Source organism: Aquarana catesbeiana, linkage group LG02 (genome assembly GCF_042186555.1).
Source record: "Aquarana catesbeiana isolate 2022-GZ linkage group LG02, ASM4218655v1, whole genome shotgun sequence".
Lineage (NCBI taxonomy): Eukaryota > Metazoa > Chordata > Amphibia > Anura > Ranidae > Aquarana > Aquarana catesbeiana.
In genome coordinates, this window is record NC_133325.1 from 52,315,134 (window position 1) to 52,332,744 (window position 17,611).

Here is a 17,611-nt window from a genome sequence, read left to right on the forward strand (position 1 = left end):
AAGTTGGGAGGTATGTTTAGGTGAACCTAGATGCTATATAAAGGAATTGACCATACGCATTACAGTCTGACATGGTTAAAGCTTGGGCCTGGGCCTATGACTCAAAAGTACTGGACTTAGCCAGACACAGCCAGGAAACTAGCATTATCTTCAGGAAGCCACAGTGGCAAGCCCTCAGTCCTCTTTTAACAATGACACTTTTAACTCAGTGGTCTCCAAACTGTGGACAGGGACCAGATGTGGCCCTTTGCTTGCCTTTATCCAGCCCTTGAGGCACTATTCCTACAACGGATACAAAGCAATATTTCCCCCCTCTGGCACTATTGCTCCCACTGATACCAACATTGGGGCACTATTCCTTTCACCGACACCAATGATGGGACACTATTCCTTCCACTAATACCAATGAGGGGGCACTATTCCTCCCACTGATACCAATTATGGGGCACTACTCCTCCCACTGATACCAGTTATGGGCATCTATTCCTTCCACTGATACCAATGATGGGGCACAATTCCTGCCACTGATACCAATGATGGGGCACAATTCTTTCCACTGATACCAATGATGGGGTACTATTCCTCCCACTGATACCAATAATAGGGCACTATTACTCCCACTTATACCAATCATGGGGCACTATTCCTTCCACTGATACCAATCATGGGGCACTATTCCTTCCACTGATTACAATGATGGGGCACTTTTCCTCTGACTAATACCAGTAATGGGGCACTATCCCTCCCACTGATGCCAATATTGGGACACTATTCCTTCCACTGATACCAATGATGGGGCACAATTCCTGCCACTGATACCAATGATGGGGCACAATTCTTTCCACTGATACCAATCATGGGGTACTATTCCTTCCACTGACACCAATGATGGGGCACTATTCCTTCCACTGATGCCAATGATGGGGCACTATTCCTTCCACTAACACCAATGATGGGGCCCTATTCCTTTCACTGACACCAATGATGGGGCACTATTCTTCCCACTGATACCAATCATGGGGCACTATACCTGCCACTGATACCAATGATGGGGCACTATTCTTCCCACTGATACCAATCATGGGGCACTATACCTGCTACTGATACCAATGATGGGGCACTATTCCTCCCACTGATACCAATCATGGGCCTCTATTCCTTCCACTGATACCAATGATGGGGCACAATTCCTGTCACTGATACCAATGATGGGGCACAATTCTTTCCACTGATACCAATCATGGGGCACTATTCCCCCCACTGATGCCAATAATGGGCCTCTATTCCTTAAAACTGATATCAATGATGGGAACTCTTCCTCCCAATGATACCAATGGTGGAGCACTATTCCTCCCACTGACACCAATCATGGGGAACTATTCCTCCCACTGACACAATCATGGGGCATTGTTTACTCCCAGGGCATTTTCTACTCACACTGACCACACTCCAGTCCCCCCAAAGTCTGAATTACAGTAAACTGATCCTTTAATTGGAAAGTTTGGAGACCCCTGCATTAAATAAATAACCAAGATATTGTTTCGTATTTCTTGCTTTAAAGACACCTTTAAAGCAAAAAATAAGAAGGTCCAGCTCTTCATATCCACATATGACACCAACAATGGGACACTATCCCTTCTACTGATACCAATGATGGGACACTATCCCTTCTACTGATACCAATGATGGGACACTATCCCTTCTACTGATACCAATGATGGGACACTATCCCTTCTACTGATACCAATGATAGGGCACTATTCCTTACCCTCATACATGCAAAGAGGCACTATTCCTCCCACTGACACCAATGATGGGGCACAATTCCTTCCATTGATACCAATCATGGGGCACTATTCCTCCAACTGATGCCAGTGATGGGGCACAATTCCCTCCACTGATACCAATGATGGGGCACTATTCCTTACCTTGATACCAGCAATGAGATACTATTCCTCCCACTGACACCATTGCTGGGGCAGAATTCCTTCCAGTGATATCAATGATGGGGCACAATTCCTCCCACTGATGCCAATAATGGGGCACTATTCCTACCACTGATTCCAATAATGGGGCACAATTCCCTCCACTGATACCAATGATGGGGCACTATTCCTTACCCTAAAACCAGCAATGAGGTACTATTCCTCCCACTGACACCATTGCTGAGGCACTATTCCTCCCACTGATACCAATCATGGGGCACGATTCCTCCCACCGATACCAATCATGGGGCACTATTCCTCCCACCGATACCAATCATAGGGCACTATTCCTCCCACTGATACCAATCGTGGGGCACTATCATCCCACTGATACCAATTATGGGGCACCATTCCTCCCACTGATACCAACATATCAGTGGGCATTTTCTACTCATCTACTCATTTCCCAGGGAATTTTCTACTCACACTGGCCACAGTCCACCCCCCCCCCCCCCCCCCAAGTCTGAAGGACAGCAAACTGTCCCTTTGTTTGGAAAGTTTGGAAACCCCTGCTTTAAATAAATGACCCAGATATTGTTTTGGAAGACCTTTAATGCAAAAAAATAAGAAGGTCCAGCTCTTCATATCCACATACGAGTTAAATCTCAACTATATTAGTAACAATGCCAACGCTTTTTGGATGCCATATCCTTTTTCAAGCAGTGCATCTGAATTTCATTGCGGTAGTTTCACATTTTGTGCTTAGTTCGGAATAAAGTGAGGCTTTACTTACATGCAGATATTTAGTGCTGGGCTTTCTAATTTTCTACATGGGTGGTGGTAAAGCCACCCAAGCACCTGCTCTTGAGAGGGAAGCATGGGAACAAATAAGTTATTCATAATCCTGCTAAAACCTTTTATGCAAACCAACCCAAAAAAAACCCTGTTTTATCAGAAAAGCAATGTCAAGTGCCTCTCAAAGCATAATTCTAAAATCTTCCACCTCTCCATGTGTGTCCTTTTGTGTTTTGTTTCTGGTCTGTCCGTCTGTCTGTCTGTCCAGGTGGAGAAGCCGAGTGTTCAGCCCTCCAAACCAAAAAAGACCACCCCAAGCCATAAACCTGTGAAAAAGGCCAAAGACAAGCAGCTGACCCCGGGGCGAGCCTCCAAGAAGAAGGTTGGCGAGACCACCCCCTCCACCAAACCGGACGACAAGGAGAAGAGCAAAGAGATGAATAATAAGCTGGCCGAAGCAAAAGAGTAATTTAATAGCACTTACTACTACTACTACTACCGTATTATTTTTACCGAGGCCACAGAATATGTTGGAGATTGCTTATGCTTTGATTGTATTCTAGAGTTCTCGTTCCTCTCTCTCTCTTTCTCTCTCTCTTTCTCCCTGTCTTCACTCGGTTGCCCGCACTTTTTCCGACACTGACCCGTTCTAAAGGTTTTATTTTGTCGTACGATCAAGATGTGAGAATGGTCAATTCTATATGTGCTCACGGTGCTACAAATCAGAATGTATCGTTCCACATGACGATTCGCCTTCCCCGTCATGTCCCTAAACTCCCGTGTGTGGTAACTTGGTGTAACATGTACTCAGTGCAGTGGTTGAAAGTTGATAGTTGATAGCGTCTATGTAGTAGGACTGGGGGGGGGGGGGGTGAACGAGGGTTTAATATGATAAAAGAAGTGGGGGCTTAGTGTGGGACCATGTAGGGAATAGCAATACCCATATGCAGATATTTTATAAGCACTAGAGATATATACACAAACACACATCAATATGTCTAACCAACATCAAATCATGTTTTTACACCCAAAAATGCTTACGGTCTATGCATATAGTAGCTCAGTTGTGCTGCTAATCAAACCTTTTGAGTAGCAACTGATCGCTAGCAGCTAAAGGGACCTTCATGGTGAAGGCTACACAGCAGTGTTTAAAGCAGAACTTTTATTATTATTAACTCAATTATTTCACAAAACTAAAAAAAAAGAAAAATAGTCCAGCACTTGTAAAAAAAAATGCTGTTCCCTGCATTAGATGGTGCTCTCCTGGGTTTATTGACAGCCAGCACTATTTACTCCACTTCCTCTGAGCCCAGACTGTCATGGACCAACCCCTGAGGGCATGTGACCATGCTTGGTTGTGCTCATAGTATTGCAGTGAACAGTGCTTACAGGTCTTAGATATCTGAAGTAAGGACCACCCAAAGCCTACCTACCACGTGACATCACTGGACCAACCAGAAGACCCTTGGAGAAAGGTATGAATACTTTTTTTTTTGTTTTTAATGCAGGAAGGAGAAATGGTGGGAGATCATTGAACATGAAGTTCTACATTAATAAGCTCAATTCCAACATTCTTCTATCATCATGTATAATTAATTGCTTTGTTATGCTGCTGTGTAACTTACACCACTTGGCACCATTGAAGCACAGCTGAGCTACTAAAATCACCAAGGTAGGTTAAGACCTATTCAGTAAAAAAAAAAAAAAATTCATAATCCAGTTATGAGGTGCTAAATCTATTTTTCTGTTTTAGATCAGGTAGGGAAGGGTTAGATTCTCTGCTGGGTTTTATTGCTTCTGAGTTTCCAACAAGAGAGGTTCTTCTCACTTCCTGTTCCAGTGGCCATCAAGCCATTACTGTAAGCTGAACTTCCTTTTTACTTGTTTTCAAGTTCATTCTCCGTGTATACTCATACCACCTAAAAACTGGGTTCCGCCGCCGCCACCAGGGTCTAGTAAATTATCCAATGGGGCGTACGGAGAGAAAGGAAACAGGAAGTTCAGCTAACAGCAATGGCATTGTGGATACCAGGGCCAGAAATGCAATGGCGTCCCTAGGGGGGGCCAGAGGGAGGCCCTGACCCCCCCAACATTATGCTGTGCCCCACCAACACTAGGGCCCAGTGGCAAGACAACCTTTGCAACCCTGATAGTTCTCCCACTGCTTTGGACCCTTATATTTTCTTGGTATGCTGGTGACATATATCTCTTGTTTTCTGCCACCCTGGGGGGGCCCCAATACAGTAGGAAGGGAGCTCACTGCAGAGCATGTGAAAGGTCCGTTGTGGGGTCGTAGTAAAGGGCCCCAGGATATATATATATATATATATATATATATATATATATATATATATATATATATATCCTGGGGCCCTTTATATATATATATATATATATAAAATTGCATTTTATAGTTGCCGCCCTACTTTTGTCCCTGTCCCCCCATGTGCCCCCCCTAAATATGAAAGCTGGAGACGCCACTGCAGAAATGAAAGCAAATCTCTCTAGTGGGGACACGGACAACAATAAATACTTGACAGAGTAAAATTTGGCTGAAGTTCCACTCTCAGTGTAGTAACCAATTGCAACCACTGTCAATGGCATCTTTGCTCTTGCACTGTATTGCTTAGTAAACCAGAAATCCCCAGAGTTAATTGGTGATTTATTGGCTAGTCTTCAGGCTTGCTATAATTTAGAGGCCTTAGTGTCTAGCATTCATACAGATAAATACACTACAGATCAGGCTAGATACAACATTTTCAGATAAGCTGACCCCCAAGATCCGTTAGGGTGCCACCTCCATTGACTCTATGGGCAATTCTAGCCATGTGTATTTTTTTTTTTTAATATGATATTAATGGTTGACAAGATCAGTTTTCTTTTTATTAATCAGTCAATCATAAAATTGTGAAAAAAAAAAAAAATCCTGTTGAAAAGTTTGTTCAATCTAGATTCAGCTTTTGATGGACACATCTGGATAGATGTTAAGGATTAGGATCTACCTAAGAAAGTGGGTCACTCTGACACTATTTTTTCACGGTGGCCTGTTTGTATTGTATTGCTTTAAGATTATGTCTGGGCAAAGTTTAAAAAAAAAATTAAAAAATAATAAAAAATAAAAATAAATGGTAACTCTTTGCAATGCAAGCACAGTCCCTCATGCTTTGTCTCAATGCAAGAAATTCAGTGAGCTCCTAACTCTCTGTTTTGGCTGACAACACAGTTCCTCTACAGCACTGAAATCCTACATAGTTGTGTTAGCCCTGCATGAGTTCCCTCTGCTAGACCAGGGGTCTCCAAACTTTGTAAATAAGGGGCCAGTTTACTGTTCTTCAGACATAAGGGGGACCGGACTGGGGCCATTGGGAGTAGAAAATGTCCAAACGTCAGTGAATGGTGTCAGTGGGAGGAATAGCGCCCCATCATTGGTGTCATTGGTCCCCATTGTTGGTGTCATTGGAACGAATTGTGCCCCATCGTTGGTGTCATTGTGAGGAATTGTGCCCCATCGTTGGTGTCATTGTGAGGAATTGTGCCCCTTCATTGGTGTCAGTGGGGGGGGGGGGGGGGATTTTTTCCCATTGTTGGTATCAGTGGATGAAAATAGTGCCCCAAGGGCCGGATATAAGCAAGCAAAGAACCGCATCTGGCCCCCAAGCCACCGTTTGGAGACCACTGTGCAAAACTAAAAAACACCTCCCCGCTCTTTATATCCATGGAGGGTGTTCTGTAGCCTACTAGAAGAGAACCGGACAGGGCTGACAACACTGCATTTGATTTTAGTGCAGCTGAAGCATAGTTATCAGTTCATTACAGGTGTTAGGCACTCACTGAATTACTGGTAGATCAACAGGAATTTTGTTACTACTTTCAGCATTTTGTAAGATACCAAACATGGGGGAATGTGATGTGAGTGTATTGCTGAAATATGCCAAATATATATTTTTTGTTCAGTCATACTCTTTAGGTTGAGTTCTGCAGACTGGTAGTAGATGATCCTGCAAGCTCATTCCAAACTGGCTGTCCCACCATCCAGGCCAAGAGTGTTGGACAGACTTAGTAAAACCGAGACTAGTTTGCAAACATGTATTATGATATTTCTTCTTTGTTTTTATCTGGGTAGATGGTAGAAATTTCAAACGTGAGTGCCAGTTTGTGTACAAAAATGCTTGATCATTACAACAATAATAAGCAGCCCAAAAAAGGTCAATGGACCTGTTTCCACCACTGTCTAAGGGTAGAATGATCTCAGATAGTGCTACCTTATATAACATTTAAAAAAAAAAAATCAGATTATTTCTTTCTTTCTCCCTGAACATTATAGAAGAACAAAATAAAAACCTGAGATACCTGAACCAACAAACATGTTTAATAATAGGATCCTAAGCTTTTAATCAAGGGCCCACAAGTCCTAGAAGCCATCATAGTTTATAACAACCTGTGCTACTAAAAACAACTTGTGGCTGACTTTTTATTCAAAAGTATGCTGCCCATTGCTTGGCCAGGAGCTGGTGACCCAGCAAAGGCTACTGGTAAACTGGCTATCTGGCTGCTTCTATTTTTCATAGATAACATACGCAGTATAGCATAGATGTTACACTTTCAGATTGAAATATTGGTTTGTAGGGGATCTCCTCAAACTTTTGCTAAGTAGTACATTGTTGAGCCTTTATGATGTCTGTCCATTTAAGAAAGCTTAAATATCTGTTAAAAAAGAAACACTTTTCTGGCCCATTCACACCAGTTTGGTCTGCTACGGTGTGTTGTGTATCATGTTATTGTGCTAAGCATTAGGGCAGCCCATTCATTCGGATAAAATCGACAAAAGAGCACCAGACAGTAGTCTTGAGTCCATAAGGATTTATTACAGATACCAATGTGACAGCAAGAAGATAAAGGGTATCCATCGTATTTTGGGGCTCAACCTTCATCAGAGGGTATAGGACTCTGTCTATAGATAACGACTATAAGGCTAGGGCCTATGGCACAATTATCTGAAGCACACATAGACCACAAATATTAATGTTTTTTCCCTGATTCAGAACACTTCCCAGGAGTCTTTAAAGAAAGTCCTAAAGAAAACATTGCCATTTGCTTTTTAAGCCTTGATGAAGGGGAGACTGTCCACCCTTGAAAGACATTGGATACCCTTTATCTTCTAGTTATCCTATTGTTATCTGCAATGAATGACTATGGACACTTACGATGACTGTCAGGTGCTCTTTTAGGCAATGTCATTAGAATTTTCCATTTTGTCCCTTGGGAGGGTTCTGCATTGAGGTAGAGCTGCCAAGGTCTAGTCATCAAGCCCAACCAACACCTTCCTTTGGACAGACAAAAAATCCAAGTCCAGCACCTTCCATCTACTTTATCTGGGACATTCATTTGGATAGACTGCCCAACACACCGTAACAGATCAAACATTGCGCATGCAGAATTTTCAGCAGTGACCCGCAATGCACATTAGTCAGCAAGGAGCGTTGGGGTGTCAGTCAGAGTGAACAAACACACTAGCATGTGGGTGATATGAGGACCTTGCTGAAAAGCAAAACAAGGTAACATAATGTATTTAATAAGTTCTGTACAACTATTGTGTAAATTAATAAAGTTACGTGAAGGTAGATAAGCTTAGAGAAAAAATGGTTGGGATACATTTATGATCAAATCTTAATAAATTTAAATTTAAATTTCACATTTATGAAAACTACACCTAGGACTTTGTTCATAAACCATTTTTTCGAACTTCTAATGTTGACTCCCAAACCATGATGCCTCTGTGACACCACAGCCGTAAGGAAAATGCTATGGAGGGTTTTTGGGGGGATTTCGTTTGCTTGCAGAGTTTATCCAGTTGTGTTAAAGTATATACAGAAAATAACGATGTTGTGTCTATGAGGGTCATTTTAAAAAAGCTTGGCAATGGTTCCCGACCATCACATTTGAATGGTTTCCTACATGTACAATGTATTGCTTGCTGGAAAAAAAATTATTGCAAAATAATAAAATATAAATTATGTCTTACTTGTTTCCAGGTCCAAGCAAAATTATTTTCTATTTCTCTCTTTTTTATTGTATTTTGGACTCTGATGCAAAGGGACACTACTATCTAAAAAAAAAAAAAAAAAAAAAAAATGAACTACGATATTTACATTGTACACAGGTCACTTTTCCATCTCTGCATGGCTGGCATTTACTGCATCACAAAGATTTGATCCTCCTACCCACACTTTCACAAAAAGAGGATCTTCAATCCCCTTAATGCTGGCCCCGCCTCCCCTCACCAGCACTGCCATCTTTGATGGTCCAGCGTGTCCGCAGATGTGCCTAAGGCCTTGTTTACACTTGCTTCAAAATGTGGCATTGGATGCGCTTTTTTAAAGCACTCTGAATGCCAATTAAAGCTGCTCTCAGTAAATAAAATGGATACCTTACAGTCCTGTTCACACTGTTGTCTTTGCTTCGCTTCAAACATTATAGCCTATGTTGCTTTCTTGCTGCTTCGCAGCATTTCCAAAGTTTCAGAGTTAGCTTCACTTTGTTTTGAAGGTATTGCAAGTATGAGATATCCCAGAACGCACTGGGAAACCAACAAGAAAACCATAAAGACATAATCAGCAGTCACTTTCGGAAGGTGAGTGAGGAATGGAGAGAGAGGAGGATCAGCAAACCAGAGGAGCAGCAGAGCTGAGGGTTACTACAGAGCTGGAGATCAGCAGAGCTGAGGGTTACTACTGAGCTGGAGATCAGCAGAGCTGAGTGTTACTACTGAGCTGGAGATCAGCGGAGCTGAGGGTTACTACTGAGCTGGAGATCAGCGGAGCTGAGGGTTTACTACTGAGCTGGAGATCAGCGGAGCTGAGGGTTACTACTGAGCTGGAGATCAGCGGAGCTGAGGGTTTACTACTGAGCTGGAGATCAGCGGAGCTGAGGGTTACTACTGAGCTGGAGATCAGCGGAGCTGAGGGTTTACTACTGAGCTGGAGATCAGCAGAGCTGAGGGTTACTACTGAGCTGGAGATCAGCGGAGCTGAGGGTTACTACTGAGCTGGAGATCAGCGGAGCTGAGGGTTACTACTGAGCTGGAGATCAGCGGAGCTGAGGGTTACTACTGAGCTGGAGATCAGCGGAGCTGAGGGTTAATACTGAGCTGGAGATCAGTGGAGCTGAGGGTTTACTACTGAGCTGGAGATCAGCAGAGCTGAGGGTTTACTACTGAGCTGGAGATCAGCGGAGCTGAGGGTTACTACTGAGCTGGAGATCAGCGGAGCTGAGGGTTTACTACTGAGCTGGAGATCAGCGGAGCTGAGGGTTTACTACTGAGCTGGAGATCAGCGGAGCTGAGGGTTACTACTGAGCTGGAGATCAGCGGAGCTGAGGGTTTACTACTGAGCTGGAGATCAGCGGAGCTGAGGGTTACTACTGAGCTGGAGATCAGCGGAGCTGAGGGTTTACTACTGAGCTGGAGATCAGCAGAGCTGAGGGTTACTACTGAGCTGGAGATCAGCAGAGCTGAGGGTTACTACTGAGCTGGAGATCAGCGGAGCTGAGGGTTACTACTGAGCTGGAGATCAGCGGAGCTGAGGGTTAATACTGAGCTGGAGATCAGTGGAGCTGAGGGTTTACTACTGAGCTGGAGATCAGCAGAGCTGAGGGTTACTACTGAGCTGGAGATCAGCAGAGCTGAGGGTTACTACTGAGCTGGAGATCAGCAGAGCTGGGGTTTACTACTGAGCTGGAGATCAGCAGAGCTGGGGTTTACTACTGAGCTGGAGATCAGCAGAGCTGGGGTTTACTATTGAGCTGGAGATCAGCATAGCTGAGGGTTACTACTGAGCTGGAGATCAGCGGAGCTGAGGGTTTACTACTGAGCTGGAGATCAGCAGAGCTGAGGGTTACTACTGAGCTGGAGATCAGCAGAGCTGAGGGTTACTACTGAGCTGGAGATCAGCAGAGCTGAGGGTTTACTACTGAGCTGGAGATCAGCAGAGCTGGGGTTTACTACTGAGCTGGAGATCAGCAGAGCTGGGGTTTACTACTGAGCTGGAGATCAGCAGAGCTGGGGTTTACTACTAAGCTGGAGATCAGCAGAGCTGGGGTTTACTATTGAGCTGGAGATCAGCATAGCTGAGGGTTACTACTGAGCTGGAGATCAGCGGAGCTGAGGGTTTACTACTGAGCTGGAGATCAGCGGAGCTGAGGGTTTACTACTGAGCTGGAGATCAGCAGAGCTGAGGGTTACTACTGAGCTGGAGATCAGCAGAGCTGAGGGTTACTACTGAGCTGGAGATCAGCAGAGTTGGGGTTTACTACTGAGCTGGAGATCAGCAGAGCTGGGGTTTACTATTGAACGGGGCAACCCAGGTGCAGTTTAGAAGTTATCCAAAACCTCAGTGGCCGGACCCCCTCCCAACAAAAATGCTCTAGGTCCCTACCAAGTCTACCGCGAGCCCAGCTACCAGTGGTACTTTTTGATCTATTTAAACATGTTATCAATTTTCCTGAGTATTTTAACTCTAACACCAAAATTGTTAGGATACTGACTATCACCTTATTATCATCTAATTACAGTACCTTATTGCCGGCATCACTCTATTAGCCACACCCAGTTCTGTGCAGGGAACAGAGTATATAATAATAATGATCAACACAGATCAAGTCTAAACACTTTTCATTCATTTTTGGCTTGTACAAGATCTTAAATACACAGGATGAGAGGGGTGTTATTAATTATATTCCACCAATAAGTGGTACATGTTCAAATGACATGTTTCCTTTATAAACCTCCTTATTCAATTAATCAATTATAATGATACATATATTTAGAATTCTTTACATCTCTGTATCTGAGCAAAACTATTATGTCACTTAGAATATATAAAAAAAAAACTCTATGGTTTCCTGTTAGCCCAGACACATTGTCTGGTACATATGCAAGTTCCTCATATCAAGTTTCAACTTTAACACAGGCTTACTTTTTAATATATTTAAACCTTACTGCTAAGCAAAATAATACATTTAAAGGAGCAATTCAGCCTTAGGTTCCAATAACATCGCACAAAGCAGTGTAGACATTAGGAGGGCTTTTACAAGACCCTTTCAAGCAGAGCTGGGGGTTACTAATGAGAGGGGAAAAGCAAAGCTGAGGTTACTACTGAGTTGGGGATCAGCAGAGTTAGGGGTTACTACTGAGCGGGGGATCAGCAGAGCTGGGGGTTACTAATGAGAGGGGATAAGCAAAGCTGAGGGTACTACTGAGTTGGGGATCAGCAGAGTTAGGGGTTACTACTGAGTGGGGCATCAGCAGAGCTGGGGGTACTACTGAGCAGGGGATCTGCTGAACGAGGGTATTAATAAGCTGGGGATCTGCTGAACAAGGGTAATAATAAGCTGGGGATCTGCTGAATGGGGGTAGTAATGAACTGGGGATATGCTAAACAGGGGTACTAATGAGCTGGGGATCTGCTGAACAGGGGTACTAATGAGCTGGGGACCTGCTGAACAGGGGTACTAATGAGCTGGGGAATCTACTGAACAGGGGTACTAATGAGCTGGGGAATCTACTGAACAGGGGTACTAATGAGCTGGGGAATCTACTGAACAGGGATTCTACTCAGCTGGGGAATCTACTGAACAGGGATTCTACTCAGCTGGGGAATCTACTGAACAGGGGTACTCATGAGCTGGGGAATCTACTGAACAGGGATTCTACTCAGCTGGGGGGCTCTACTTGGCCCCTTTAAAACAAATAGAAAATCAACACACACAGGGCATTTGCCAAGCTTTATTAAACCTTCACAGAAACATCAAAAACACATCAAAAAAGCACGTTGAAGCGGTAGGTAGGAAGCATGTATGTTAAAGTTGAAGCAAGTGTAAATGAGCCCTAAGGGTTCTGCCCAGCCTTCGGGACCCTACAGAGCCCTGCAGCACATCTCCACAACCGCTGAGTTTCTCTGTGCATGCGCATACAGAGTCGGGACCTCCTTAGTTGTGCCATCTTCGTGCACATGCAAGGGAAATCCCCAAGCATGCACAGATGTGATGGAGGTCTCTGCTGGGTTCCAAAGGCCATGCAGATCCCTTCAGAATGTTTGTGCATGCTTGCAATTGAGCACAACTTCATTCTTGCCTTGCAGCACAAAAAAGTCGAAAGTGCTATAAAAAAAGATTCAATTTGAGGGAGGAGGCTAGAGCCTGGTGCAAAGAATTTGTCTTTTGGGGTAAAATAAGTAAAGGCATATTTATCTATTTATTTTGTTTTGGCTAGAGGAGGAAATGACTAGGATAGGTCTAGAATTGCAATGCAAGCCGTTGTGGCCCATAGTGCAGGTTTTTTAGGGGTTAAAACAGGCAGTGGAGAGGCAACATAACGCCTCCTCACTGCTGGTCATGTGCCTTTAAAAAGGCGATCCATCATGGATTGCTCTTCAGAAAGCAATGCAAATGTAAACAAACCCTTAGGCCCTGGGGCGGACTCCATTTGGATCAGTTGATGGGAGCAGAGCAGACAAAAGACAGGTCCATGTCTGCTTAGTTTCTGCAGAGCGAACACAAACAGAGCTCTCTCTGATCTATGGGCAGCCAGGAATAAATGGGGTCCTCTGTCTATTTACACCCAACTACCCTCTGAACCGATCCACCTAGACAGAAGTGGATAGATCACCTTCCATTTCTTTGTATTGGAGGTAGGCGGGTGTAAATGGACACAAGCCTGTTCACACTGGCCGGCCCATAGGGATGCATGGACTATGTGATCAGGTCCAACTGAAAAACTGACCTGAGCTGGATCACCATGTGAAAGGGGCCGATGATTTATCCTCACTTTGGAAACATGTCCTCCTGCTTCCTGTTGTATCTCTGTGAGGGGTTATCTCCCTAGAGTTACACAGACAGTATCCTGGCTGAGGTTTAAAGCGTATGTCAAGCCAAAGACTTTTTCTCTAGTTTTGGGCAAAGTAGGAAATTATGAGAATTTCTGCTGCATTGTTACTGCTATCTGGACAACCATTCGATTTTTCCTCGCTTCCTGTCCTGCTGAATATGGTTTACAAAAAGAGGAAGTGAGGGAAAATCTAAAAACAGAGACATAGACAGCAATACAATTCTGACAGGTGTTCTAGCCTTCCTCAGTCTACACACCATTAAAACATTTTTTTTTTTTTTATTTCTCTCTGCATTGCAGGTGGAGAGTACCCGTCACTTCCTGTATGGTAAAACATTGTTAGCTGGACAGGAAGTGAAGGTAAATCTCACTAATTGATACAAGTTAAAAAAAAGGCAAGGGAGTCTAATCTTTCTCCACCAAATAAAAAAAAAGTTTTGACTGGACATTCACTTTAAGGCCACATTTACACGGGTGCCGAGGCCTGTAGACTGTAAATGGACCATTTATTTTTGCATCTTGAGCCTTAGGGTGCTGCATATGGGCAGCCTATGTAAGTGTATGGGGATGGGTACGGATGCTTGGATATGGTTACTTGTTCTAGTTGTGGATGTCGGTGCAGCCCCAAATGCACTGTCTGCAGCCTCAATGCCAATGTAAATGAGGCCTATCTATTCCACTTAATCCAACCCAAAAAAGCAAAGTTTTGCCTTTAGATATACAGTGCTATTTATGAGTATTCAGAGTATTTCCTTACCAAGGAGCCCACAGGTGCTCTGGGCAAGGCAGCAAATAATCCACATTCTTACCTCCCGCAATGAAGTCTGCACATGCCAAGAGGGAATAACTGGGAAGGCCACATAATATTGTTATGTGGCATCATCAATAGGGTTGCCACCTCATCCCTTTAAACCAAACACATATGAATTACACAGGTTCAGTAGCTGATGAAGGTGGTAATTAAACTCACTTGGTGCCCTATCTGCATTAAATGAGCCTCAGAACCCGTGTAATTCATATGTGTTCGGGTTTAAAGGGATGAGGTGGCAACCCTAATCATCAATAACCCCAGACACAACCGGGAGCGGACACACCCTTCCTCCTCCTGCTCCAGGCCAATCACAGAAATGTTAAGATGGATCACCCTGCAGCTGCCCGGCCCGAGGACACCATTGTTTAGGCTGGAAAGAAATCAGGGACACATTCTTTTTACTGAGGGCAAAATCAGGGACATTTTTTTCCAAGGGTCAGCCCCATTTACTCTGTACAGGCCACAGTGCCCGTGTGAATGAGGCCTTAGCCACTGCACTCGCTCCAGCATCAGCTGCACATCATTGCTCTGGACTGTCTTCCTAACGATGACAACACTGGACAACACCTGCACAATCTGTGTCATTAAGGCCATCTGTAGTCTCCACCAGGGCCATACACTATGTTGCCAAAAGCATTGGGACACCTGCCTTTACACGCACATGAACTTTAATGGCACCACAGTCTTAGTCCGTAGGACTAAACAGTTTCAACTCTTCTGGGAAGGCTGTCCACAAGGTTTAGTAGTGTGTCTATGGGAATGTTTGATCATTCTTCCTAGAAGTGCATTTGTGAGGTCAGGCACTGATGTTGGACAGGAAATCCTGGCTCGCAGTCTTCAGTGAAGGGAAGCCTTAAGACATCAGCATACCAAGACATTTTAGACAAGTTCATGCTCCCAACTTTGTGGGAACAGTTTGGGGATGGCCCCTTCCTGTTCTAACATGACTGCGCACCAGTGCACAAAGCAAGGTCCATAAAGACATGGATGAGCGAGTTTGGGGTGAAGGAACTGGACTGTCCTGCATAGAGTCCTGACCTCAATCTGATAGAACACCTTTGACATTAATTATCGTCCAACATCAATGCCTGACCTCACAAATGCACTTCTGGAAGAATGGTCAAACATTCCCATAGACACACTCCTAAACCTTGTGGACAGCCTTCCCAGAAGAGTTGAAGCTGTTATAACTGCAAAGGGTGGACCAACTCAATAATGAATCCTACATACTAAGACCGGGATGCCATTAAAGTTCATGTGTGTGTAAAGGCAGGTGTCCCAATACTTTTGGCAATATAGTGTATGTAACAGGGTGACAACACAGGAACAGGGCTAGTAGGTAGTTGTCACCTCATACCAGGAAGTGTCTGAACAAGGACCTTTACAGAAAGATCACAAATGCTACAGATTTAAAATGATTGATAATACCTTAAGAAATGACATACTGGTCCTGATTGGGTTTAGATCTACTATAAGGGTAAAGAAACTTTTAGGGCCCAGTCACACCAGATTTGTTCAGATGCAATTTCTCAGCGTGATCACGCAAACCGTCGTGGCTGTACATCGGCTCCTTTAAGCGGCATAGCAGATGCACATGTGCCCGCTGCATTTCCGGGGTGCCAATGCTCGTGGCCGGCAGTCGCGCACGATCGCGGGTAGGAGAGGCAGAACAGGGACGTGTGTGTGTGAACACACACGTCCCTGTTCTGTAATCTGAGGAGAGGCAGATCGTGAGTTCCTAATAGCTAGGAACCACGATCTGTCATCTCCTATAGTCAGTTCCCTCCCCCCACAGTTAGAACACACAGTCAGTGAACACAGTTAACCCCTTGATCACCCCCTAGTGTTAACCCTTTCCCTGCCAGTGACATTTACACAGTAATCAGTGCATTTTTATAGCACTGATCGCTGTATAATTGTCAATGGTTTCAAAAATGTGTCAAAAGTGTCCGATGTGTCCGCCATAATGTCGCAGTCCCGGTAAAAATCGCAGATCTCCGTCATTACTAGTAAAAAAAAAAAATAATAATAAAAATGCCATAAATCTATCCCCTATTTTGTAGACGCTATAACTTTTGTGCAAACCAATCAATATACGCTTATTGCAATTTTTATTACCAAAATATATGTAGAAGAATACATATCGGCCTAAACTGAGGAAAAAATTAGCTTTTTAAAAAAAAAATTGGGGATATTTATTATCAAAATACAAAATATTGTGTTTTTTTTCCAAAATTGTCATTCGTTTTTTGTTTATAGCGCAAAAAATAAAAAACGCAGAGATGATCACATAACACCAAAAGAAAGCTCTTATTTGTGGGAAAAAAAGGACGTCAATTTTGTTTGGGTACAACGTCGCACGACCGCGCAATTGCCAGTTAAATGGGCACAGTGCCGAATCGCAAAAAATGGCCTCTTCCAGGGCTGAAGTGGTTAAAAAACATATGACAATGCATGTAACACAAGGGGAATGAAGGGATTGTGGTTTAAACGAGCTTTCAAACAAGGTTTTCCTAGCCTTCCCTACCTAAGAAGTTATAACCTCCCCCAAAGCTCTATGCTTACCTAGACCCCCGGAATTGTTCACATTCCTCTGATGGCTTGTAACAGGAGCTTTGTGGTTGGCTAGAATTGGGGCCGAAGCTTTCCACCATATTGTGCCTCACTCTATGCCAGAGGCGTCCACGCGACATTCCAAGCTACTGACCTTTACATCTTTGGGCCCCTTTCACATGTGCGGACCGTATGTCCGTATTTCATCCATCCGTTTTCGGATGAAACACGGATATACATGCATCCCTATGGGATAGCGGGTGTCAGCAGATGAACAGCCGCTGACACCCGATATCATCCGGCCCCGCTATTGTCTGATTCTGCAGACGGAAGAAAATCCTATTTTACTATCCGTCTGCAGAGCGGTCCGTGTTCATTCCAATCCTCCATAGGGGAGAGCGGAGATCTGCCCTGTCATCTGCCGGCTCAGCGGGGATCAACGGAGCGATCCACGCTGAGCAAGCGGATGTTCACGGGTCGGATCATCACGGATCCGCACGTGTGAAAGGGGCCTTAGGAAGGAATGTCCACACAAATGAGTAGGATATGTACTGCACTTTACTGAGGGAATTCAGGTGATGGCATAACAGTCACATCACATCGACATTCCGGAGTCACTTGATATTACAAGGTCAATTACATTTA

General features: G+C 44.0%; 1 protein-coding gene across 2 annotated transcripts in view; it reads left to right on the top strand.

Moving 5' to 3' along the window:
• MAP6 (microtubule associated protein 6) overlaps positions 1-17,611 on the top strand; it is a 179,388-nt gene that overhangs the window by 108,301 nt on the left and 53,476 nt on the right. For both annotated transcript variants that reach the window (XM_073612882.1, XM_073612883.1), the window contains exon 3: positions 2,989-3,185. In XM_073612882.1, coding sequence (XP_073468983.1) covers positions 2,989-3,185 — 197 coding nt within the window. The remainder of the gene's footprint in view (positions 1-2,988; positions 3,186-17,611) is intronic.